Source organism: Tasmannia lanceolata, unplaced genomic scaffold (genome assembly GCF_043159265.1).
Source record: "Tasmannia lanceolata isolate RefF3 unplaced genomic scaffold, GAP_Taslan_0.1 ptg000003l, whole genome shotgun sequence".
Lineage (NCBI taxonomy): Eukaryota > Viridiplantae > Streptophyta > Magnoliopsida > Canellales > Winteraceae > Tasmannia > Tasmannia lanceolata.
The window spans coordinates 745624-773345 of NW_027518680.1; the positions used below are offsets into that span (position 1 = coordinate 745624).

The 27722-nt window shown below is 37.3% G+C and overlaps 1 protein-coding gene across 5 annotated transcripts; it reads left to right on the forward strand.

Annotated features, from left to right (window-relative positions):
- Window positions 1-724: 724 nt before the first annotated feature.
- LOC143846852 (DNAse I-like superfamily protein) lies at window positions 725-26580 on the forward strand. 5 transcript variants are annotated; one of them, XR_013234873.1, is made up of 18 exons: window positions 728-1089; window positions 1202-1520; window positions 4668-4834; window positions 5659-5724; window positions 14788-14840; window positions 16812-16893; window positions 17048-17097; window positions 18130-18220; window positions 18620-18712; window positions 18862-18894; window positions 19001-19089; window positions 19176-19687; window positions 19811-20196; window positions 20617-20702; window positions 21396-21480; window positions 21821-21978; window positions 23521-23685; window positions 26188-26580. XR_013234873.1 is itself a non-coding variant. In XM_077355450.1 (15 exons), exons 1-15 carry the CDS (start codon window positions 1015-1017, stop codon window positions 21893-21895), a joined length of 2385 nt encoding a protein of 794 aa, XP_077211565.1. In that variant the 5' UTR covers window positions 729-1014; the 3' UTR covers window positions 21896-22108. The 5 variants fall into 5 exon arrangements, 1 of the variants encoding a protein (XP_077211565.1); XR_013234867.1 differs by having other exon boundaries at window positions 19176-20196; XR_013234871.1 differs by lacking the exon at window positions 18862-18894 and having other exon boundaries at window positions 725-1089; window positions 19176-20196.
- The last annotated feature ends 1142 nt before the right edge of the window (window positions 26581-27722 follow it).

Here is a 27722-nt window from a genome sequence, read left to right on the forward strand (position 1 = left end):
GGCAACAGGGATAAGCCAATAAAAAAGAAGACCCGAGGGAAAACACATAAATTGTGGAAGAATTGAAGGAGAGATTCCGTTGAGAATATATAAAGTTGAGCTGGTTCAATCTCTCTAATCAATTCTTATCCATGGCAACCCTTTTGGCATCTTCAAGTCACAAAGGGCTTATGGCAAAGTGATCATGTTTCCATCTCTCACTATCTTTTAATCAAGGAAAGGATGCTATTTGAGGCTTAGTCACTATGAGTCCTGCTGTGTTTTATCAATTTCTTGGCTTGTTGCCTCTATGTGCCATCAATGTGCTCCTTATATGTGGGACTGAAAAAGAACTATGTGATATCAAAATTAGCTAAAAATTTAAGATGCTGCTATAGATTAGGTTACCAAGGCAAAGAGTGCCATTTAAAAGAGAGGCACAGATAGCATCTAATAAAAGTGCAGAATCACAAACAGACTTGGAATGGAATGGTCCAAGCTTCACATTTCGTAGCTTGGCAAGATGACTAACTCAGACAGGTTAGGGTTTTGAGCCCTTAAAATATAATGTCAAGCATCAAAGACCTTGGAAGAAGAATAGTTTACTAGTTATTAGGAGCATGCTTCTAATTCTTAACTTCCTCCCCAATAAAAAGTGAGGTATCCAAGACCCTAAAATGTTAGAGCTTTTTTAAGATCACTACAGCTTCAAGAACAATGTTCCACTTAAAATCACCAACCACCATCAGAAAGTTTGCATTTCATCAAGATCTCTCACATAGTTCAAATTTGCAAGACTTAAGATAGATAGGGCTTTCTGTTTCAGCCAATTCACCTAAATACGGACGTCTTTCCCTCCATTCTCTCTCTGCTCTCGGGATATAGAAAAACATTAGGAACTACAGGGCGCGGTGAAATATGGTAGAAGAAGAAGAAGAAGAATCAGCCCTCGGGAATAGACACCAAAACCCTAACACTAACCCTAACTCCAAAAGAATGCCATTTCCAACATGCAGTCGATTCGAACCCTGAACCATGAGACTCGCCTATCTTTCTCTCCAAAGCTTTGCTGCTGCTGCTGCTGCTGCCACTATGTCTTCCCGCTTTCCGGTAGAATCCCTTTCAAACCCTAGTTTTTTTCCCCCTTCTTCTTTCCTCTCTTATTTGAACTCTGAAAACCCTAGAAAATCCATAGAATCGTAAATCTATTCGTTTCTTGTAGTCTAGAGGCAGAAATCCATGGCGGAGAGGATTGTCCGGCCGGTCTGGCAATGATGGAGAGGCGTTCGTGAGCGGTGATTCACATTTCCGGACAGTGAGAGACTCCAATTACGGTTTCTGTCAGGTAGAGAGAGGGAATTACCAGGATTCCGGTCGGTTTCCTCAGCAAACCTTCCATCAACGGCCGAATTTCCGTCCGCCACCTCAGCAACCGCCTTTTCGTTCCTCATGGCAGAGACCGCCTTTTCGTCCACCGCCGCAGAGACCTGATGATTACAGGAGCTGGGAATGGGCCTTGTCTCAGCCCCCTTCTCACACTGGTAATTGTTTCAAATTCTACCCTCTTGGATTTATTATTATTTTTCTTCTTCTTTTATGTCATTTTTAGTTTTTGCTTCCATATTTGATCGACTATAGTCATCTGTTGCAGAACCACTGAAAACAAAGATAGAACTTAATTTGTTTAAAACCCTTGTTAGTTTGATGCTGTAAATCTATTCTGAGTTCGACTTCTCATTTCACTTTTGTTTTTTTTGAGCGATAACCTTACTTTATTAAATTTAAAACACCATTACCAGAACAAGCAGTTCCCATAAATTGGGTACAATACAAGGGATTTTCAGTCCCCCGTCAACAGAGTGATTCCTTGCCTTGCCCAAAATGCTGTGACATTAGTCCACTAGTGGGACAGATTCACCTATGATAATCCTAAATCTGTTTGTTCCTTGTTTCACCAATTTATCCACTTAATTATTTGCTGATTGATGCTGCTGCCCGATTTGTGGTTGAAGTTGATGGCATAGATCTTGAATCTTTAGAATAGCCCTAGCTAATTTCCATCGCATGGCCGTCAATCCTTTGGCCCACGTAATTGCAATTGAGGAATCATCTTCTACTATCAATTGTCTTCCAAGCGACGATGATAAGATTTTTAGACCCCCTTGCTTCTGCTTCATTCAACTCGCAAAACCTTTCTTCACATAAACTTTTATGGTACGTTTGGATTTTCGACATCTGGAATCAGAATAGTCATTAGTTTTCTTTCCTATTTCGTTTCTCATGTTAGAGAGAATCTTTATTCCAATTCAGATGTTTGGCAGTTTGGGTAAGCATTGGATTGGTTTGAGAGAGAAGATTGGTGGAAGGCTAAACACTGTGCGGCAGGGCATGGAAGGGAAAACTGAGGGGTGGTCTGCGATTCTGAATATAAATTTGCTCTGGCATGATCCAAGTATAGAAGCCCTAGAATTTCCAATTTTTAAAACAAAAGACAATAGAAAAAGAAGAAAAATCTTCATGAGAAAATTGAAAATTATATTAAAATAATATGTGAAGTTTAAATCAGAGATGGAGATTCTGACCGTCCAATTTCTTGAATTCAAAAGCTCGGATTTCATCAATGTTCTTAGGAGCCATTATTCAGAAGAGGGAGAACTAAGTAGAGTGGAGGGAGAACTAAGTAGAGTGGAGGGACAGCTATGTAGAGTGGAGGCCATTATTCAGAAGACACTTTTTTGATAGAGCACTCGAATCAATTACGAGGCTTTTACAGGTTTTGGACGAGATGTACATCAATCAAACCGGGAAGGACAAAAGGGTTTGGAAATGGAATTCATCTGGAGACTTCTCAGTAAAATCTTATTATCTCCACCTTGTGGCTAGCCCTGGCTCTTCAAGGTAGCGAGTGTTTGGTTGATCCAAGCCCCTCCAAGGGTGTGTGTATTTGAACAGGCGGCTCTTTATGAGAGGATTCAGACTATTGATTTCTTATGGAAGATGGAGATTTTCATTATCGATCATTGTGCTCTATGTATTGAGGCGGGGGAGTCGTTGACCACCTCTTTATTCATTGTCGCGTTGCTAGGGAGGTTTGGAGCATGATTTTGATAGATTCGGGATAGCTTGGGTGTTTCCTGAGAAGTTCATGGATCTCTTCTTGGCATAGCCGTTCGTCCCTTAAGCTATTTGACTATTGATTTCAATAACAGGTGTGAAACAACCAGTTACTTCAAAAGCTTAAGCTATTGGAGATGGCATATCTTTTGTAATTTAACACACCCCCTTACGTGTGGCCTCTCTTTTGGGTTTGGCCTACACGTGGCACATGTGGCCCCTTTTTTGGGTTTGGCCATTGCATGTGGATTTTTTCTATCCAGGAGGTTTGAACTCAGGACCTTTGGTGCTGATACCATAAGAAACAACCAGTTACTCCAAAAGCTTAAGCTATTGGAGATGGTGTTATTTAATCTTTTATGCTTTAACAACAGGAAATAGACATTATTGGATGTTAGGTTACATGATTGATGTGATTTTGGGCCATAGGAGATATAGAGCAAGGCCTGTCAAATGGAAGGTTTGGATCAATCAAAGGTGGGACGCACTATATGTGAGTAATACCAATGAGGGGCCCTACCTTGGTGGAACATGATGTAAAACCTGGCATGTCAGATGATGCCATCACTCAACCCCTTTTTAAAGATAATAGATTTATTAAAAATTAAAAAGGAAATTGTAGAGGAATATCATCAGTCAGAGGTTGCCAATGTATTAGATAGATCTATCAACACCACTTTTGGCGAGCCTATCAGCCAACTCATTTACACTCGTAGGAAATGTGTAAAAGAAATTTCCTTATGTCCGCACCTATCAACAACTTGGTGAATGTAAATACCCATTCTCCGTGGGCCCTTGCTGTCCTTTTTTCTCATCTTTTAGAATTTTCCGAATCACCTTCAATCAAAAGATCACTCTCCATTGTCTCCTGTAAAATACGTATCCCCGTTGGCAGCATGCCCACCTCTGCCTTGTTTCAGTCGGTTTTCCCCATTGGCCCTGCAAAGGAAAGGATAATATTGCCGTTCATATCCCTTAATGTGCCCCCAGTACTGGCCGGTCCAGGATTTCCTTAAGAACATCCATCAAAGCTTAGCTTTGTGTAACCTGTAGAGGGTGGTTTCTATCTCGCTCAGAATTTCCTTTTCGGGATTTTTCCCCTTTTGAATTCTTTCCAATTTCTTTGGATGTTCATCATAGATAAGCCCCAAATATCCTTGTTACCGAGTGCATATTCAGTCGTCCGCATCTTTGGCTGTCTTTGCATCATCATCCTTCATTCTTAGTATCTAAAGGCTCAAATACTTTTATGAGCTCTTTTGTCTTCTTCAGATGTAACTATCCATGAGGATGTTCTTGACTTCATTGCACGGGCAAGTTTTCTCTTGCCCACATTTCACATTGTGTTATTCAAATAAAAACATTTGATGCTGTTATTTTATTGTTATCAACAGATTGTTGCTCCAATGCTGGATAGAATAATTGGAGCTTCAATTCAGTTTCGTTGCAATTATTGTATATGCTAATGCTGTCGTTGGGTCATTCTTTACCCATTTGATATTGCTTTCTTTCCCTCTATGTTGATTGTGTATATGTTAGTCTAATCTTGCTTTAGTTTGTTCCATGATTTGCAGAGCGGTTCGTGGTGTTGTCATATAATATACTTGCTGACTACCTTGCCAGGGATCATCGACCCCGACTTTACTTTCACATACCTCCATATGTTTTAGACTGGGAGTGGCGAAAGAGAAAAATATTAGTTGAACTCAGACTGTGGGATCCTGACATCTTGTGTTTTCAGGTATTTCAACACATTCAGTCCATTCGAGTATTTTGGACTATCATGTTACAGTTTGTCATGTTTGGTCCATGCAAGTTGTTGCATGGGCTGCCTTTATTCTACAGTTCCTCTTGACCCTTTTAAAAACATTCCATACAAGTTGTTGCATGGGCTGCCTTTATTCTACAGTTCCTCTTGGTCGTCTAGGGGGTTCTATTTACACCTTTGACCATTAAAGAGTGGAAGTTCGATTTATTTTCATCCATGGGTTTTATTGCATGCAAAGAATAATAGGGGTTCTACGTGAAAATTACCAAAGTATCTATCTCAAAATATTGACCAAAATACCCATGCACATGACAGAGAGGTATATTAATTATTTTCCATGAGATAAGGTTGTTTTTATCATTTTATGAGATAGAGGTACTTTGGTCATTTTCTATGAAATAAGGGTATTTTTTTTTTCATTTTATGACCAAAGGGTATTTCTCAATTTCTATGAGATAAGGGTGTTTGCTCATTTCCCATGAGATTTAGGTTCTTTGCTATTTTTTTAATAAAAAATGGGTATTTTGCTCATTTAGATTGTTACAAATGGACAACTAATATTTCTTTCTTTTATTTTTATTTTTGTGCTCTACAATCAGTTGCTTCTACTTGACTACCACTAAGGACATGGTAATCCTATTTCATGGGTGGTGCTCAATTAGTACTTGTATTGATCAAACACTTGTACCTTGTACACGAGTCATTTTTTTCTGCGTTTTCTGCATTGCTCATCTCACAATTGTAGTTCATGTGATATGAATATTATGTTGAGGATTTTTTGCTGTTTCCTGTTTCAGGAGGTTGATAGATTTCAGGACTTGGAGGAGGAGCTAAAACTACAAGGATATAGTGGCATCTGGAAGGTGTCTTTTTTTTTACAGGCTTTCCGAATTATGTAACTCCTATCACTAAGTTAGTGTAAAAAAACCGGATCTAGTTCATAGTCTCTAAACAACATCAGGTAGCATAAAATGTGCCTGGAAATTCTGACTTCTGAAACTGTGATGTAAAAAATTCTAACTACTCCTTTGATTCCAGCAATTCTGGCTTCAAATTATCATTCAAGAAAACTTGAATTCAAATTACTTGACAAGAATTTTTATCTGACGATGACTTGCATAAACTTTTGATGTGATGAGCCTTGTCTTGTCGTTGGACCTTTCTACTGGGACATGGTTTTGTTTTTCCAAGACACCCCCTATCATCTATTTTGCATTATATGCGGATTGAAGTCTCTGGAAATGATATTTTTTCTTCTCTAGTATCACTAAACTTTATTCTTCGCAGAGCTGTGATTTCATCAAATCATTTCTTGACATTTTGAGCACCAAATGGCTCCTTTGCTTTTGGGCAGTGACTTTAATCTTTAACCTTTTCTAATGCACTTTGTTATTCATTAGTGATATGGTTTGTATTTACTATGGTTATCATGAAATTCTGGATTTTATGTTACTAGTCATCTTGGAAGAAATTTTCGTGGAATATTTATTCTCATTTATCTCCAAGTTGCCCTCTGATAATCATTGGTTTTATCTGGACTTGGTCAACAGTGTCTTTTCTAGCTGTTGGACGGTCCAACTGCATTATATTTTTTGATTTTTTCCAGTGTCTTTATATTCCAAATCATCTGGTTCTCAATATAAATTGAGGGCAAAACCTCTGACATTGATGGCATTTCCCAAATTTTCATATTGTACTGTAGAAGTGTAAACATTTTAATCATGGAAAAGGTTATGGACATGGTTTTTGTTGCTTTTGTTGGAATTATTCCATTTAGGAAAATGTAATTAGTGACATGAGAATCAAATAGCTATCTATTTAACATGAGAATCAAATAATTATCTACTGGGAAATTGCAAAGTTGCTTCCTTCATATTTGATATACTCGATTAATCTTATTAGGTGTTTTCTATTTGTTTAGACTAATCAATTTATGTTTCTAACTGTAGGCTAGTTTTTATGGTTTTTTAAAAGGTTAGATGTGACTGAATTTCCATAACAACTTGAGTATTCTTCATTTGAAAATTCACAAGCTAGGCTTGTAGCGGAATTTCTTGGTCCACTTCTGTTTTGAGAAGGATTAAGGGTTCAAGTACCCTAGTGAAGAGGTGGGGAGGGAAAAAAGGATATGAATATATATGCATGGCACCTACCATTTCAAAAAAATAAAAATAAAAATAAAATTGTAATTGAACTTTACCCATGTGGATACAAATGAGAAGTATCCAACATGTACTAAGTACATAAAGGCAGTTTCTTGAAAATGAAAGTGGGGAAGGATACTTCTTATTTTTTATGTGGATACAATTTGTTAGCCTTTCAAATTGTATTTGGTGTGTTTTCTCTTTTCCATAAGGCAGTTTCTTGACAGTATGAAATCTTTGCCATTTCCAAGGACACTTTCTTTTTATTTTTTCATATTTGTTCATAAAACATTCGGAATGCAATCTATTGTAAGAAGATAATTGCAGAACTCTGAATGTATTTTTGAGCCTACAAGTCCAAACATAACTCTCGTCTGGCTTGGGGAAAAGATAGATGTGAAATATTAGACTCACGAGTTTAATGGCTTTATATATTAGTTGTTTGAGATATTGAGCAAGGATTCTCTAATAATATGAATTTGCAATTCAAGTTAAATTGTTATTGTTTTTTTTTTTAATGATTTATGCGAGTATAATCAAGTGAGCACACACCATGAACGAACATGATTCGTGCAAATAAATATATGCTTTTATGATTAGTATTTGTGTGGGACCCAATCTCCAACCTTGGGTCATGTAGAGCACTTCCCCATGGGTTCACGTACGTGGTCTTGGTCCCATGCAAGAAAAAATCCCCATTTGTAACGTCAATACCTACAAAAATCAACTAATTAGATTTTTGCTATCTATTTCCGATCCAACCGTTGTAACACCAATACAGTTGATGTAATAGGAGGAAAAAGATACAGAAGAAATTGAAGAGAATAGGAGAAGAGAAGAGAAGAGAATAGAAGGAAGAAGACAATTTGGAGGAAAGGGGAAAACGTGAGTGGAGACATACCCACGATCCCTTATCCATTAAGGCTCCGTTTCTTTCGACGTAAAAATGGACGTAAAATTTGTTTTATGTTCAAATTTTACGTCCATTTTTATGTCGAAAGAAACGGAGCCTAATATAATAATAAAAGGAAAAATACCATTAAAAAATAATAATAAAAGGAAAAAGATTACAACGCCCTTATAACTTATGGGCTTATTATATTGAGTGCCATCTCAACACTCACCCAGTTGGTGAGTAGATATCACTCATACCCAACTTGCTTACAATTTTGTCATGTCTGTTCTTGCTCACAGCCTTGGTTAAAACTTAAAACATCTGCCAATTGTTGATTCGTAATCATAGAAGGTGTACAAATCAGTCCAGAAACTAACTTCTCACTTATGAAGTTTCGATCTAATTCAGTGTGTTTGGTTCTATCATGCTGAACTGGGTCATGAGAAATGCTTGTGGATGCTTTGTTGTCCCAATACAAGTTCATAGGCACATGAACTTTGAAAATCCGATATAGGGGGTCCCAAGTTGAATTAGAAATGGCAACTATGAGGAGGGAGAATACGGTTGTTTAAGAAAACTAGAATTTACCAATTTGAAAAACTTAAACCGATTAAGAGATCAAAAACAATATTTTAAGCATACAAGTTAAATCTAATGGTGCAATGCAAATGAAAGAGCAAAGAGATAGAAAGAGTGCACCCGAGATTTAAAGTGGTTCGGTCCTCAAACTCGAGGCCTACTCCACTCCACCAACCAAACTCGTTGATGGCTTCACTATTTGATCTTCTTAACCTTGGCGAAGATCGGTGCCAATTACAATTGCTTTAACCTTGGTGGCAATCCTCACCACGGAGAAAAAGGGCTCCGCTTCTCCGAATACTCGCCCGAATACAAATCTTGAAAGATGAAAGAAAGAACTAAAAGATCCCTTCACAAGGGTTACAAAAGATGTACAATTGAGAGCCTATGATCCAAATCCTAGAGTTGGTGATGAGAGGCACAATTGAAGCTTGATTCACTCTTGGGTATTCAAATGAAGTTTAAGAGTGTTAGGATTGATTGTTTGTATGTTTAGAACACCCATATTTATAGGAAAAACAAAATATGACCGTTCAGTGGCATTACGGTAATTCCAGCAAAATTCCAAACGGCTCTTTTTCAGACCGTTGGAGTGTTCTCGGAGTTCCGAGAATAATTCTCGGAGTTCCGAGAATTCTCGGAGTTCCGAGAATTCTCGGAGTTCCGAGAAGCCTCACAGAAATTGGAAAAAGTCTACTGGACCATTTCTCGGAGTTCCGAGAATAATTCTCGGAGTTCCGAGAATTCTCGGAGTTCCGAGAAAACCTCTCGGAGTTCCGAGAAGCCTATGCAGAGCAGATTTTCAATTCTGTTTTTTGGGCTTCCAGTTCTCAATCAAGATGGGATTGCTATGAGGGTTCCAAGGTGTTGGAACTCCACAAGTACAATCACTTGTTTATTTAGGGTGTGTGAGATTACTTTAATCATGCCTCTAAAAACCTAATCTAGGTTTGGATCAATTACATTTAAGAAATGGTCTTCAATATTAATTTCTTCATGTCTTCAAGTCTTCATGACTTCTTGCTTGATGACTTTGGCCTTCCAATTAGTGGTCCAATGTGGGCTTCTTGGCCTTCAATCCAAGCATCCTTGATCTTACTTTATCAAGATCTACAACTTAGACAAACAAACACATTAGTGATAAATGATCACTTGTGTATTGGAATCATCAAAATAAGATGGGAATGCCAAGGTAAAAAACCATTGGGCTTACAATCTCCCCCTTTTTGATGATGACAAGCACAAGAGATTTACAAATCAAAGCATATACTCTTTTCACATTTTTCTTACACTAGAGACTTTACTCTAGATTCTTCTCCCCCTTTGTCATCAACAAAAAGAAGGGGTAAGAAAAACAAGGGTTTAAAATTTACAATTTTAAAGCTCCCCCTTTTTCAAAGAAAAATTCAATTTTAACTCCCCCTAGTTAAAATAATTTTACAATACAAGAGGGGTTATTAAACAAAACATACAAATGAAATATATTCAATTTTAAGTTCAAAAACCCCTAATCTACACAATATGAATATCATCATATGGGGGTTTTGGGAACCCAAGATTTCTTGGTCCCACATCTAGCCCTACTCTTGGATGCACATTGGAATTGGTAATGACCATTCATTCCACAAAAATGGCATCTAACAAGAGGGTTAGATACACTAGTCCTATCATGATAAGCATGTTGAGGTCTAAGACTAGTTTTACTTAGGATTATGTCAATTATTTTATTTCCATTTAGAAATCCATGTAAACATAATCTAAGTCTTTCATTTTCATTATGAAGATGGGATGTTTGAACTAAAAGCTCATTTCTTTCATCTTCATAAGAGTTGGAGGAGCTTGCCATATTTTGAAATTTTAAAAGTTGGCAAGTTTTCTCATCCAAGCTACCCTTAAGGGTATTAATCTCAAGTTTATGATTTTCAAGTGTAACTTGTTCTTGAGATATGGAAGAAGATAAATCATTTTTCAAAAATTCAAGTTCTTTTTCTAACTTTAAAATGGATTTTTTAAGAACTTTGTTTTTGGAAATTTGGGTATGCAAGGTTTCACATAATTCATCATAAGGTATACTATCACTTTTACTACTAGATGAAGAATATGAGGGGTTAGAGTTTACCTCAACTTCATGGGTGATTGTCATGAAGCAAAGATCATCTTTTTTATTTTCTTCCCCTTCACTTGAGCTTTTGCCCGATGTGCTTAACGCATCCCAACCGGCGGCAAGAGCCTTATGCTTCTTCCAATCCTTCTTACCCTTGTACTTAGAGGAAGTAGATTTTAGAAGTGGACAATCCGGTCTTTTGTGTCCAATCTTCTTGCAATTGAAGCATCTTAAGGCTCTTTCAACATCACTTTCCTCTTTCTTCTTCTTATCTATCTTATGCTTCTTTCTCCACAAGCTCTTGAATCTTCGTAAAGCTTCTTCTTCGTCACTATCCGCTTCACTTGATGAGTCTTCCTTGGAAGCCTTGAGTGCTAGGGATCTAAATTCCCTCTCCTTCTCCTTTGGCTTCTTTTCCTCTTGTCGGCTAGTAAGGAGCATCTCATGGGTGATGAGAGATCCTACAAGCTCCTCTATGGTTAGAGTCTTGAGATTTTTTGACTCTTGAATCGCGGTCACCTTTGGATCCCAATGGGGAGGAAGAGACCTAAGTAACTTACTCACAAGCTCATCGTTAGGATAAGATTTACCAAGATTAGCTAGTTCGTTAGAAATAATAGAAAAACGAGTATACATTTCCGAAATACTCTCGTTTGGACTCATTCTAAACATTTCATACTTGCTCTTTAACAAGTTTATTTTGGAATCCTTGACTTGTGATGTTCCCTCATGGGTAGTTGCAAGGGTATCCCAAATAGTCTTGGCGGAATCAAAAAGAGCAACTCTATTAAACTCCTCGGTAGCTAAGGCACAAAACAATGAATTTATTGCTTTGTAGTTCAAATTAGCTTGCCTTTTCTCTACCACATTCCATTCTTCAAAAGGATTGGAAGGTACATTGTATCCATTTTCAACAATGTACCAAAGTTCCACATCTATCGAAAGAAGATAGATGCGCATCCTTGTTTTCCAATGTCCATAGTTTGACCCATTGAAGAAAGGAGGTCTAGTTGTGGAATGGCCTTCCGGAAGTCCGGTTCCAATTTGGTGTGCCATTTCACAATTAGAAGTTGCCAAAATAAAATCTTTCCCTAGTTAGATTTTGAAATAACTTTTACAAAAATTTTAAAATCTTTTAAGAGCCAAGGCTTTGATACCAAGTGAAAATCCGATATAGGGGGTCCCAAGTTGAATTAGAAATGGCAACTATGAGGAGGGAGAATACGGTTGTTTAAGAAAACTAGAATTTACCAATTTGAAAAACTTAAACCGATTAAGAGATCAAAAACAATATTTTAAGCATACAAGTTAAATCTAATGGTGCAATGCAAATGAAAGAGCAAAGAGATAGAAAGAGTGCACCCGAGATTTAAAGTGGTTCGGTCCTCAAACTCGAGGCCTACTCCACTCCACCAACCAAACCCGTTGATGGCTTCACTATTTGATCTTCTTAACCTTGGCGAAGATCGGTGCCAATTACAATTGCTTTAACCTTGGTGGCAATCCTCACCACGGAGAAAAAGGGCTCCGCTTCTCCGAATACTCGCCCGAATACAAATCTTGAAAGATGAAAGAAAGAACTAAAAGATCCCTTCACAAGGGTTACAAAAGATGTACAATTGAGAGCCTATGATCCAAATCATAGAGTTGGTGATGAGAGGCACAATTGAAGCTTGATTCACTCTTGGGTATTCAAATGAAGTTTAAGAGTGTTAGGATTGATTGTTTGTATGTTTAGAACACCCATATTTATAGGAAAAACAAAATATGACCGTTCAGTGGCATTACGGTAATTCCAGCAAAATTCCAAACGGCTCTTTTTCAGACCGTTGGAGTGTTCTCGGAGTTCCGAGAATAATTCTCGGAGTTCCGAGAATTCTCGGAGTTCCGAGAAGCCTCACAGAAATTGGAAAAAGTCTACTGGACCATTTCTCGGAGTTCCGAGAATAATTCTCGGAGTTCCGAGAAAACCTCTCGGAGTTCCGAGAAGCCTATGCAGAGCAGATTTTCAATTCTGTTTTTTGGGCTTCCAGTTCTCAATCAAGATGGGATTGCTATGAGGGTTCCAAGGTGTTGGAACTCCACAAGTACAATCACTTGTTTATTTAGGGTGTGTGAGATTACTTTAATCATGCCTCTAAAAACCTAATCTAGGTTTGGATCAATTACATTTAAGAAATGGTCTTCAATATTAATTTCTTCATGTCTTCAAGTCTTCATGACTTCTTGCTTGATGACTTTGGCCTTCCAATTAGTGGTCCAATGTGGGCTTCTTGGCCTTCAATCCAAGCATCCTTGATCTTACTTTATCAAGATCTACAACTTAGACAAACAAACACATTAGTGATAAATGATCACTTGTGTATTGGAATCATCAAAATAAGATGGGAATGCCAAGGTAAAAAACCATTGGGCTTACAAACTTGACACCCTAACTTCTGCAACAATATTCATAATCACAGTAACTCGCATACACCATGTGCCATCAGCACTAGATTTTGTCACAAATGATTTCATTTTGCTCCACCAAGTTGCCAAAATTTCTCCCAGTAATGTGTAATATCCTAGAGTAGATCGTCTATCTGTCATGAATCCTACCCAATCAACATCAGTCCATGCTTCCAATCTCATGCGACCATGTCTTTTAAGCAGTAATCCTTCTTCTGGACACCCTTTGAGATACCGGAGCATTCTGTGTTGCCTTCCAGTGAATATACATTATGTATGTCTGAATTTGAGAGCTGGTTTCTTGTTAGTCAGTCTGAATGTACTGAACGATGATATTTTCCTCACAATGAAATCTAAGTGAGTCAAATGGTGCTCAAAGAATCCACATGTATCTGATTAGAATTCCAAATCACTTATTTTCACACACACAGAGAGAGAGAGAGAGAGAGAGAGAGAGAGAGAGAGAGAGAGAGAGAGAGAGAGAGAGAGAGAGAGAGAGAGAGAGAGAGAGAGAGATTGTATTTTTAAAGCAAGAAATGGCAGGGATTTGGTAGAGAGAGAGAGAGAGAGAGAGAGAGATTGCATTTTTAAAGCAAGAAATGGCAGAGATTTGGTAGAGAGAGAGAGAGATTGTATTTTTAAAGCAAGAAATGGCAGGGATTTGGTAGAGAGAGAGAGAGATTGTATTTTTAAAGCAAGAAATGGCAGGGATTTGGTAGAGAGAGAGAGAGAGATTGTATTTTTAAAGCAAGAAATGGCAGGGATTTGGTAGAGAGAGAGAGAGAGAGATTGTATTTTTAAAGCAAGAAATGGCAGGGATTTGGTAGTGGAGATTGTATTTTTAAAGCAAGAAATGGCAAGGATTTGGTAGCATCAAATAACTCAATTCAGTGGTGAATTTTCTCAAATGCATGGTTGAATCTTAAATGATAGAGTTTATGCATGCATTTTAGAAGAAATTTAATTGGTCGAATCATACTATATTGGAAGGCGACTCTTAATGTCGTTGGGTGGTAGCATCAAATAACTCAAGCCAGTGGTGAATTTTCTCAAATGCATGGTCAAATCTTAAATGATAGAGTTTATGCATGCATTTTAGAAGAAATTTAATTGGTCGAATCATACTATTGTGGAAGGCGACTCTTAATGTCGTTGGGTGGCTTAAGAGATCTTTGGTCCCTCCTTGGAGATTTGCTCGATTCTTCGATGAGATCAAGGATAGATTAGAAGGCTCCTTTCTCACCTTTGCTCATGGGAGGAGATCTGCAAATGGGATTGCTGACAAACTTGCTAGGGATGGAGTTCATATGCAGGATCTGAAACTGTTTGATTTTTTGCCTCCTTGATGGCCCATTAGGGTTTTGGTGGATTGTTTGTATTTTCTTTTTCTTTGGTATTGTCTGTGTATTGTGAGGGTGGACCTTCTCAGTCTTTCTCTTTTCTTTAATGAAACCTGTTACCATTATAAAAAAAATTGGTCGAATCAAACATTTTGAGTATCAATTGCATAGATTCAACATGATGAGTTTTCAAGTGCAAGGAATGATAGAGTTTATGCATGTTATCTAACTAAGGGCGGGAAAAGCAATGCAACGATTACCAAACCATCTGATACCTCTCAATAGAGAGTGAACTCTAATATCAGTTATTTTTCAGTCATCATAGTTAACCTGGCAACTTCTCATACAATAATTTCCACCGCTGTCTTCTTTTCTGGATATAAGATGAAACCAAGGAGTTATCTGTGATATTGCAGATGCGTACTGGCAAGCCGATTGATGGATGTGCAGTTTTTTGGCGAACAACAAGGTATTTAATTGCTTTGCTACCCAATTTTTCTATTGCCTTGTTTGTATAAAGTGTTATCTTTGGCTTAATTTTAATGGTATTGATGGGCTTTCCTATTTGCATTGGAATGCTATTATTGTTCTCTTGGGTTTTTGGCTATTGCCATGTTGTTGATTCGTGATGGTAATGAAAAGTCTATGAAGAGGACAATACTTTTCGTGGTCATATTCACTTGTATTATTTGTTGTGGTCACTCAAGTGTTTTTACCACCAGCTATTATATAATCTATGATACTGGTAGTATGATTTTATGTTTGTAATTTGAGAGCTACGCTCTCATAAATCATTACCTTTAGTCTGATGAAGGTAAAATACCTATGACATTTTTCTCAAAATTAACTCTTAAGGTTATTTGGGGAACAAGAAATGGTTCAAGTGGTGTTTGATTCAAGTTCAATAAGTCGGAAGAAAGATACATAACCTGAGAGCTAACTTCTCGGTATTGTTCTTCCAGGCATCTTACTAACCTGTGACATTTTCCTCAAAATCAACTCTTAAGGTCACTGTGGGGAGCAAAAAATGGTTCAAGTGGTGTTTGGCTCAAGTTCAACCTTTATTCTAAAGAAAGGTACAGAACCTGAGATCTAACCACTTGGTACTGTTCTTCCAGGCTTCCTACTATTATCATTTTGTTCATTTATGATGACAATTAATAATTTTTTTTATCGAATATATAACCCGCCAGTGCCCTTGTTGATCGATTTCGGAAATTTCCTTTGGGGCATGATTGGCAGCCATAATAATGTTTTTTCAGGTAAAATTTATTCAGCTAAATCTTTTTCCAGCAAAAAAGCTTAGAAAGTTCGCCTAAAAGATTTTTTACCTAAAAAGGGAGCACCTATCTTGGAAGAATCATTTTCCAAGGAAATATATTTCCAGGAATTGTTTTTCATCAAAGTTAAGTTTTATCATCCCTCATTCAAATGATCACCTTGTTTGAAAAGGTAAGATTTGGGATGGTGGAAATTACACACTAATTTTGGTGAAAATTAGGTGTGGATGATTAATGAGAGTGAATTGTGAGCTCCATTATGTATATACTCATATAGTGTAATGTATTCTTATAGGTTTTTTTTTTCTCATTTAGGTCTACTTGTATGCACTCAAGGTTTCAGTTTCGGTCGCTACGGAAACGGAAACTTTTCCACTTCGGTCGGAAATTTCAATGTAAAATTCTGTAAAATCGTGGAAACATTTGCAATTGATAGAATTTTAAGATGAAACTTAGGGATGCTAGAATAAACGAAAATACACACTTAGAAATCATCATATAAGCAAGACAGTCATCCATTATGGTTTAATAACATCAAACACAACCCAGTGACATGTGTTGTCGTGCATGTATGATAATTTAGTACATACGACATTTCACTTTTAGTTCATATAAATATGTATACATAGTACATCTACCACATTTCATCTTCAATTCATATAAATATAATATGTAACACATACTGCTATAGTATACCGCTAATGCACTTACGATTTTGATTTTGATATGCGTTTCAGTTTTAGTATCGTTTTAGTGGGGATGGAAATAGAAACATTTCAGTGTTTCGTTTAGTTTCGGTGGAAATTTAAAACCATGCATGCACTTATTCATGTGTCCATACACGCATTTGTGCATATAAATCACCATATAAATATGCATATGAGAGGTGATGTGTATGCGAGTGTGTACCACATACAAGTGTGTATTACTGTAATTATGTTGAACAATAAAATTCCATTAGTCCTTTTTCGTTCCCCTCTTTCTATGGTTTTAAGAATGTAAGTTTTTTCGTTTATTTTTCCTAATTGCCATTTTTTGTCATTTTGTCTTATTGCAATGTATTTTTTTGCCAATTCGATTTAGATTCTTATCTTTTATTGGAATTAAGTTTCTTCATGATATCTAGTTACTGTCATTGGCATTGGTATTCTTTTTATCAGATTCAAGCTGCTGCATGAGGAGCACATTGAATTCAACAATCTTGGACTTCGGGATAATGTTGCCCAGATTTGTGTTTTTGAGGTACATTTGATGTCTATTGTTAAAGTTTGCAAAAGATTCCGTACATCAAATATGATAATTTTGGATTCTGATGTCTACTCGATTTGGTTATTATTCATTGGTTGACATTTTTATCTGCCATATAAATATAGCTTTATTCCTTTTTTTTGCCCAGTCAAGGAGTCAAAGCCATGTACAAAATGGTTCTGGACTTTCACCTACAAGGTGGCTACTGAATTTCCTTGTGTATTTTTCCCTAGCTTTTTTTTTTCTGTTAAAATTTTTGTTAGTGCTGAATAAGGTGTTGATTTTAATTCATATCTCAAATCTATAAGTTTCTTTCATATATGTAAATTTTACGGATGGAAGCATTTACCAAACCTTTTGCTAACAACTGGATAAATGGAATGGAACATGATTTTTCTAAATATGCATGATAAGTCTCTCTCTCTCTCTCTCTCTCTCTCTCTCTCTCTCTCTCTCTCTATATATATATATATATATATATATATATATATATATATATATATATATATATATAAAGAGAGAGAGAGAGAGAGAGAGAGAGAGAGAGAGAGAGAGAGATAAGTGTAGCTACACACTCGTGTAGCTAACTTAGCTACACCGACGGCTTAAAATACAGTGGGCCCCACATTGTTTGGGTGATGCAAACCATTCATTTGATGGGCCCTCACATAGATAGGGTGTGCCCAAAAAATCAGCTCCATAGGATCATCCCAACCCTACGATTTGTGGGGGAAAAAATGGACGTGTAAAAACCTGCACAAATCTGTCCATTTTTGCCTCCACAGTTTGAAGGGTTGGGATGATCCTATGGAGCTGATTTTTTGGGCACACCCTATCAATGTGAGGGCCTATCAAATGAATGGTTTGGATCACCCAAACAATGTGGGCCCATTGTAGTTTAAGCCGTTGGTGTAGCTAAGTTGGCTACACGAGTGTGTAGCTTTACTTTCCATATATATATATTTTGTTTGTAGGCACACACAGACATTAGCACGTGCATGTATTCATTTATGTATGTATACCCAACTGTTTATATGTTTATGTTCTCTAACACTTCCAGTAATAATTCCAGGGCACTGAAATTTATTTTTACTTTTTATGTTGTATGGCTTCCTTCCACTGTTATTTCGTCGTGTGTTTTCATATTTGCACTTAATGCATTACAAGTACTATGCTTAGGGAACCTTTATCTGGATCAAGAAACTAACAAGTAACTTTGCATTATTGCAGTTCTCGTTGTCCTAGAGGAGCTAATCAAGTTGTTATATGCAACATTCATGTGCTTTACAATCCAAACAGGGGAGAAATCAAACTTGCTCAGGTATATTCTATATTTAGCATAAGAATTGTTGTTCCACATATCTATACCTTTGCTATTTTCTGGTTGATCAATATTTTGATGTTTACTTTTTTTATTGGCTCGGAAATAATTTGATGGGGCCTTATCAACCACTTCTGGACTAATCATTCAGATCTCATTTTTCGTAATACTGTCATTAATGAGTTGAATATTGTTTAATCAAATGGCTTAGACGACCTAAGCATCTTGGTCATCGTCATGTATTTGATGTTAATGTGGGTAATATCTGTATAAATAACATAGATATAGAACAGTTCGATTAAACAATACGGTTTTCTTTTACTTCAAAATACTGTTAATAGCCATCTAATATTTTTTTTGAATTATAATAGCCATCTAATATTTAAATTACGTGAATAGGTTAGAGTGCTCCTGGAGCGAGCTCACGCTGTTTCTAGGATTTGGAATGATGCTCCAGTTGTAGTTTGCGGGGATTTCAACTGCACCCCCAAGGTAACTGTTCTTATCTCTTCCTATATGTATGAATTTGAAATTTTTACTTACTAAAATTTGGTTCTATATTTGGTTCTCATCAATTTTGCGTTTGTGAATATCATTTTTATGATAATGAAATTTCTGTTTGCTCATTTGTTCTTTATCAGAGCCCATTATACAACTTTATATCAGAACAGAAGGTAAAAAGTTATCTTCTTCCTGTGACATATTTAGAAGAGGTCGATTTTTGCTTGGCACATTATGTTCCATGATAGATCTTAATTCAGCCATATTTCCATTTTATAGTTAAATTTGTCAGGACTTGCTAAGAATCAAGTATCTGGACAGTCTTCTGCTCGTATAGATACCCCCTGGACACATCGCCCAAATCATTGGTATAGTTTTAGCTGGAAAATTGAGCTTGGTGTATTTTCTAAGTCCATGGATGTTTGAGACTGAAAAATGTACAATTCTGTTGCAGGGCTCAGTCTCCTTCAGTCAGACGACAGAGTAATTTCTGTACAGAAATGAATAGCCAGTGCAAGTCAGAGGCTGACGTGAAAAATGAAAATTTAATGAACAACTCCTCAAATTCTCCAAAGATGGGCAGTGAGCTAGATTTGCCTGGCCAGTGGACAACTCATCAAATACGCCAAACAGCTTCTTTACACAAGGACTTCTACTCTGGAGTGGTTGAGTCAGAACAAATGAAAATAACTGATGGTACTGAAGGTGATCACTCTATTACTGGGACTTCAAATGAACAGCATTTTCAATTAAACATCAATGTCTCTGATGAGCGGGTGAATCTCAAATTGGACCTGTCATCTAAGAACCATGAGGTTTCTCCGAGACCACCAGATATATCAGGCGAAGTGAATGGAGAGAAGAGTGCAAACTTATACACGAGTAATCCGGTGGGTTTAACCCCACAAGAGGATACTGCTCATGCTGACATGGTGAATTTCAGAGAGACTGCATCTTCTTTTGAAGGTAATGTTTGTTATACTGAGACATTACTTGATGAGAAGCATGTTAGTACTTTAATTTCAGATGGGTCTTCTGATATGGTGTCGGAGACTTCCTTTCCTGATGGCGATGGAATCTCGTACCCAGATGCAGAGAATCTATCATCCGAATTGATGACTAGTGAAGTCAAAGCTAACCTCTCAACTTGTCAAAGTACCAAGGAAGGGAAGTCCTTAGTTATATCTGCTAGTGCTTATCCAATTTTGGATCACCATATTGTGGGAAACAAACAAGTCAATTTTGAGGTATCTGATGATACCGTCTCTCCATTTACGTCCCAGATGGAATTGGCTAGTAATGGGGTGAATAGTGATTCGTCCCTTCCCATGAATTCTGAAGCCACTGAAGTGGAGACAAATACTTACAATCCATACATCTGGACACCGACAGAAATAGCGATGGCATCAGGCAATGCAGAACAGACCCTTGTTGAACACCATCTGAAGTTAAAGAGTGCATATGCAGAAGTTGAGGTAGATGGTGATCAATCATTTTTTGAAATTCTAGTTTCAGTTGTGGTAGTCGGTGGGTGTCTCAATCTTTATTTATAATGAAAATTCATTTTCTCATATGCTTTTCACCGCCTATTCATTGGACTTAAGTAGTTTCTCTCTGATGCTGTATATTCATACAATATTCTGATGTTCATGGTTTAAGACCCGTCATTTCCTTTTTATTGATAGACCACCTAAAGTTAAAAAGAAACAACATCTTGCAAGTTTGAATATAATATTGTTAAAAACTTGCTTCCTACCCAAAGTTTCATATGACCAATGTCTCAATTCACTTGAACTTAAAAGATACTGCAATCTGATCACGAAATTTTGATTCCTTAATCAGTATGGTTAATGATAAAAAACAGCCATGATTTGCAGCCTGTATGATCTTTGCAGGATTATTCTGGGACAAAAGACTCGAGTAGAGAACCCCAAATTACCAGTTATAACAGGCAATTTATGGGCACGGTTGACTATATATGGTAAGTAATCCCCGAAGTTTGCATTTTCTCCCGATTGCTGTTTTGAACTGTTCGTATTTTTTTATTCTTGTGAACTGCCCCTGATTATTTTAAGAGCTATGCTAAACTCAAGGGTGCCCTTACAAAAAAGGGCCGAAAAGGTGCCCCATTGTCTGCACGTCACCGTTGTGCATTTAATACTCTTTGACTTGCAGCCATTGTAAATGCACAAGGGTGACATGCAGCCAATGGGGGCGCCCTCTCTGCCCATTTTGGCAAGGGCAACCCTGCGTTTAGCATTCCACTTATTTTAATTGAGTCTTATAGCAAGTAGCTGTTTTCTCTAAAAATTCCAACTCAATTATAAATTTATTTTCATATTCACATTTCAATACATATGTAAAAAGCACACAATAGAAGCTTTGTATGCCGTTCGTAATGTATATGCAGGGGTCCGTGCTCTCAGTTATAATTCATTGGAAACCTGCTTTTGTCCCTCCTGTCTCCATTGTAGCTAATCGAGTTTGAGATTCCTTTGGATGTGCTGCTTCTGCAATTGCATTTTTTTGTTTTTTCGGACAGCAGCACGAGTACATTTCTATTTATCTCTTAATAATGTATTTTCTTTCTATAGTCCTTAAGTAAATTTTAGTCAACTAAAGCCCAGAGTTGGGAAATGGTACGGAATGCTCAGGTTATTTGATCTCTCTACAGGTGTTCGGAGGGTCTCAAGACTGTCCGAGTGCTTGATACAATACCAAAATATGTTCTACAGCGGACGCCTGGATTCCCAACACGGGTATGATTATGGCTTTTTGTAGATACCCTGCCAGCGCAGGCCTATCATCAAACCTGATGTTTGGCTTGGATCGGTGCTCTTATCTTCTTGTTGTTGGCCTTCAAACAATGAGGGAAACACGACTTTAAAACCATTAACTCCTATGAAACATGCACCATTTCATTCTCTAATTGATTTTTACAACTTGCATTTTTCTTTTTGTGTCGAATAGAATTTGAAGTGAGTCGCTTTCCATCTGCTACGAAAATAGTTGTTTGATATGAATCGTAAACCATAGCATTTTGCAATCAGTCATGTATGCTGAGGATGTATCCAGGCATAATTTTCTGTTGTTTTGCAGAAATGGGGTAGCGACCATCTTGCTTTAGCTTGTCAACTGGCATTTACGACAGACTTGCCAGTGGAAGATTCATGACTGAAACAGACGTTTGGATGTTCAGCTGATGTTGAAGTGATTAATTATCCCTCAAATAAGTCATGTATACATCGAAGATAATGGTAAGGCTCTTTTATTCAGTCATGCATACACCTAATTACCAAATAATCTTGATCTGATGTACTATAGACATGTCTGTACCTAACCTTGATTATAATTTAAATAAATCATTTGATGGAAGTTACCTTTGCATTTTATTCTCTTATTTACTTACATTTTGGAGAAATTGATACAATTGTCGTTTTATATATTACATCCAAGTGCAACCCAAACTTTCAAATGTTTTTACACTTTAACTGAATTTTACGAAATGGGCTAAATAGAAAATTTTCTAAAATCACAAATCTTATTGGTGTTGTAGATGAGTCTTTACAATTTCTAAAAGGGTAGTGATATGTTCGCCCCTTTTTTTTTTTTTTTACTTGGGGCAGCCCACTCTAGTGTATTTTTGACTTCTGCCTGTCCCAAGTAAAAGAAAAGAAAAGAAAAGAATGATAAATGCACCCCTTTTCATCACTTGGGACACCCAGCTGCATTGTACGTGGCAATGAGGTCCGTTCATGCCTTTAAATGTGAAGTACATCAGCTCCTTTGCAGTCATAGATACACTGTAGTTGGGTGTCCCAAGTAATGAAAAGGGTGCATTTATCATTTCCCTTATAAAATTTACAAATTTATATAATGGAGAATGGTAACTGAGAACGCAAGGTCTGCAAATGCATCTCAAAGATGCATTACATATCTCTTTTAGGGTTGATGATATTGGCTCCATTTAGAAATTCGTGCAAGAAGAGGGGGCGAATATATCACTTCCCTTTACAAAATGGTAATTGTCTCCACAATCGTGGATCCAACATCCAAGAGGCCTAAACTGACTAAATCGTGATTCTAGCATCTGAATTGATTGGATACATTCTCACAGAAACCGATAAAGGGGGATATCATTTCCCTACATTTTACAGGAGAAGGAATATGTTTTATTATCAATGGGAAAAGCCAGTTGTTGTGCGATTGGGAGACACATATGTGAGATCAAGACCATTGTTATTGCAGAACACCATGAATATATCCTATCCCCACGCTTAAGATAAAACGACTACAATATCAAGAATTTAGCCTAATTAGTCCTTAACTAAACCAGGTCTCCATTGAGGTTTGATGGATCATCTGCCAAGGATTTAACTAGGCAAAAAGTAGAGCCCAACAAGTGTCTCAATTAGTCTCAACAAGTGTCTTTTATCATTAGGAATGAGATAAAAGTGACTTTCCCGGGAACGCAAGTGGACAGAGCCAAAGGGATTCATAGGTAGGCCAGAACAAAGAACATCATGAGCTGACCCACATGATCTTGGTCCCATGCCAACAATTTGGTGGGACCAAGGTCATTAGCCGGAAGACTGGATGTGATGGACCCGATCACCCTACACGTGGGGTCCATGCTCTCTTTAAAATATTTTTCATCACCAAGTAAAATTCTGTCATGGTATATCTGCAGTTTCGTTTTGGGAAATGATATCAACACTCTAATGTTTTAAATATCTCTGGTTATGTACAGACTTTACTCCACAATTCTCTTTGATTTCAATAACAATTTGTTGATTTAGATAAAAAAAAAATGGGTGCGGGAGGGGAAGTTGTGATATGTTTAGAGGGGGCGAGAGACAAGAACATGATGCAACTGAAGAAGCTCAACACCGTCCTTTTCCCCGTCCGTTACAACGATAAATATTATGCGGATGCCCTTTCTTCCGGCGATTTTACTAAGCTAGGTTTGAATGCTTTCTGGGTTTCCTCCTCTTTCTTCCGTGTTTTTTTGCTCTTCACTTCTGTTTCATTCATGTTGGGCTTTTTCTTATTTCATTTTTTTCCTACTGTTGTGTATGGGTTTTGCTGGTGTTATCTCGGTCTTGGTTTTGTGCGTTGGTAGATGAAATTAAGGCTTATTTTGACTTTTGTTTAGGAAGGTTTGATTTGGCCCAGTTGGTCTGTTTTATTTTCCTTTTAACTAATTTAATTATTGTCTGTGGCTTTTGGTTTTACGTTTCTAGGTTTGGTTTTTATGCATTGAGGAGTGAAATTTGAGGATTTTACGGGCTATTCTAGATGCTTCTATGCTAGGCTGTTGATGTGTCTTGTTGGTTTTTTTTTTTGAGGAGAGAGAAGAGCAGTGGGGGTAGTTGTCCTTAACATTTGCTTTGATGTATTTCAAAAGAGTGATTCATCGTATTAACTAAAGAGGATTTTTCAAGAATACTTATGCTTAGTGTTACCATGGGGTAGCGACCATTTGGGGTCGCTGTAAATGGATGGTGAATAACCGTTTGTGAAGCCTTTCTAAGCATAACTCCTGCATCCAGCAAGTATTTCAGGTCATTAATCGTGGGAGGATATTGTTGAGTTGTTGGATTCTTTCATTTTATTTAATTAAGGGGGATCTAAGGTACTTTTGACATTTTGAGTCCTTGTAAATTGGTGGAAGGAAATTGTTAGAGAAGTTGGTCAGGCCTTCTTTTTTTTGTCATTTTTATGATCCTTGTGCCTTCAGAATTGAAGGCTAATTTGTTTAGCAGTGAGCATTGTTTGTGATATGTTGCAGGCTGGTTATATTGTGTGTGTGTTAATGATGCTTTTACCTTCAGCAAGTAATTTTTTGCCACGAATTTAGAGAAATTTACAACTGAACTGTTGGGGTCTTATCTGGTCACTTTAAGGAAACCCCACAGTATTAGTTGTTGAAATTTGGAGTCTTAACAAAGCACCAATTCCAATTTTGATTTTTTCTTGATTGGGAAACAAGTGGATGTGAGAAATCAAGGAGAGAGTAGTACATGGTTTCGCTTCTCAATAGCAAGTTTCGTGGTAATTATTTATCCCTCGAGTTGGTTTGAGTTGCGGGTTCCGGTCTTTAGGAGATGAGTCTGTAGCATGTTTTTCAGTCTTCTGATCTCAATTGATGAAAATTTTCCTTCAATTTGGAAAAATATACATCTCCCAAGCCAGTGGAGAGTCTGGTAAAACCTTTTTTGGCAAAACTGTATCACAGCGAGAGGCATGCTCTCCACACCAGTGTTATGTGCCATTCCTGTGGGTCAGCAATATTGAGGGGCATCAGATTATCCAAATCATACCGACTAAAGGGCAGGCTCCTGCAACAAATAACACAAGGCAGAGGATGCAAGTCGTGGCAGCTCTGCCCCCAATCTATTGTCAACCATACATTCTGATCTGAGAGAATGGGTTGTAACTAGTAACTTTCTGTAGAATGAGAGAACATTGCTGACCTAAATGCTTAAAATGAGACTTGATTTTTTCTTTTACTTCTCACTTCTAGAATTTTTCACTGGTGTTTCCTTGCAATTAGTTTGCACGGAGAATACAACAAGTAGCCTTTTTTAATACATTTGACCCTCATTGTGTTTCTTAGATATTACTTATTTAAATTCTTTTAATTCCAAGATTACACTCCTTGGAAGATGTGTCTAGGAACTACTTTGTTTCATTTGAATGCCCGTGTGTACACCTTATGGGGGCAGAGTTGATTACTGTTATTTTCTACTTTGTAATCCCTTTAAGGTGGACATCTTGTGGAACTTTGATAGTGTCTGTGCAATTGTTCAACTCAAGAAAAAGAAAAAAAAATCCCTTCAATAATGGCTGAAGTCTCTAACAGTGGCACCTCGATCATATTCGACTAATACTATTTCGAAACTCTAGGGGTGAACTCGGGTGGCTATGTCAAGATACAGTTCATTAGATGGAGCTGATTTACTTATGGAGTTAGAATATGGGTGTGTTATTATTAAGTCACATGATTGATAGATATGACTATGACTCCTTGGATTCTCATAAACTATTGCCCCACATCCATTGTGAAGTAGGGGAAGTACATTTGCATGTCAATATTATAATTGGTATGTCAAAACTTACTTTTACCCAAGGATGCATTATCTTGAAAGTGTACTTATTCTTACAATGTTCAAATTATGGACTCTGAATAACCCGGTCTAGTCACAGTCATACTGAGTGGCAACAATATCTGCCGAGTTTTGCCATGTTGGTCAGAGGCTTTTATACTTCTGTTAGAATATCACGATTATATTGTTATTTTATCATTTTCTAATAATTTAATGCTATTTTGAAACTCTCAGAGATATTATTCACATAGCCCATGATAGATATCGAAGTTGACAGGTAGTTATAATTAATGCATGCTTCTGCTTTCTATGTGCTTATGGGTCATAATTTCTCAAGCATGTTTTGTCCTTTTGCAGCGTATTATAGTGACATTTGTGTTGGTTCGATTGCATGCCGTCTTGAGAAGAAGGAAGGTGGGGCTGTTCGTGTTTATATTATGACACTGGGTGTTTTAGCTCCATACCGTGGACTAGGAATTGATGAGCCTATGACTTAGCCTATGACTTATTTTGAGCTTATCCATGCTGCTTTGATACTGATGTACCCTATTCTTGCTTCCATTTTCTAGATTCACAAGACTGCATGCATGCTTCTTTCACAGCTGATATTTTTTTTGTTCTCTTCGTAGCTGATATTGATTCCCATGTATTCAAAACCATTCCATGTTGATCCTTTTAACGGCACAGTAAGTTCTGTTCTTGCGGTAGTCAATGGAAGCTTTTGTCCTTAACATACCCTAGTTTTCAGCATCTGGCTTTTTTCCTGCTGCCACTCTATCTAATGACAGTTAAACTACTATATTGGCTACTTAATGTATTATTGGAGTCGGCTATTGTGGAAGAAACTTTGGTAGAGAATATCAAAACAAGCAGCATGGATTAGAGTCCTTGATTTCACACTTTTTCCCTCTTAGCGTATAGTGGAAATATATTGAATAAGGAAACAGAAATATAACAAAGGTAGAATTGTCTACCTTCATTACATCTCTATTTACACTCCTTTTGCCAATAAGTGTCCACAATGGTAGCTTCTCTACAAACATCAGGGAAAGAACTGACAAGTCCTTTAGATAAACTGCTGATTTTATCTATGATGTGGGAAAGACACAAAGGACATTTTGTACTCTGTGTTTGAATATTTTCTGAGATGAGGCTGATAAAATTCGTGGTAACCATAGTTACCAAAAGCTTGCTAAAAGGCTCGGAAGATTCCTTCCTATTTAAGTGTTTGATTTTTCAAAATGATTGCTTTTCTCGTCTTGGTGATGCCAAAGGAGTGTATTTAAAATTTGAAATATTCCTTTTATATACAGTTCGACATTAAATTTAAATGACTAAAAGTACTGTTTACCTTCTCAAGGTCCTCTACCACATCCTTAGAAAGTACCCATTGGTGACATCTTGATTTTAACGTCCCTTTGTAGCCTGAGTTGAAGGAATTTGGGCATGGCAGGACTGCTTTGGAGGGCAACAGAGCCCATGGTTCTGGGCCGGTAACCCATTCTATCCAGGGTCATAATGGAGAAGGATATCACAATTTTCCTCAAAGGGATTTGGAGGAATCCCTACCGGCTTTGCTTAGGGGAGAATCGGTTGACCATCTTACTGGGGAACTTGGTGTCAAGGCAATGGATTCCGGGAGTTTTCTGAAGTTAATGACATTAGCTACTTCTCTCAAAGGGGCTGTGGGTTGTTACATTTAGAAGATTGACAGATCAAGCCTGGAGGATGGGTGCAGTCTGCCACGTAGGTTGGAGGGAAATGGGGCTGCAATCTGCTCGAGGGCTGGAGGCAAAGAGAGAGTAAAAGAAAAAAATTGAAGAGAGTGGATAGCAAAAGTAATCTTAGGTACAGATCTGATGGGTTTTAGTTGTCAGATCTATGGTGTAGAG

Excerpts from the sequence above, each read along its gene's own strand:
- LOC143846852 (XM_077355450.1), top strand. The coding sequence starts at position 1,015 with ATGAGACTCGCCTATCTTTCTCTCCAAAGCTTTGCTGCTGCTGCTGCT. Across the intron at positions 17,098-18,129 it reads TCTGGACTTTCACCTACAAG|TTCTCGTTGTCCTAGAGGAG; the intron begins GTGGCTACTGAA and ends GCATTATTGCAG. Across the intron at positions 21,481-21,820 it reads CGCCTGGATTCCCAACACGG|AAATGGGGTAGCGACCATCT; the intron begins GTATGATTATGG and ends GTTGTTTTGCAG.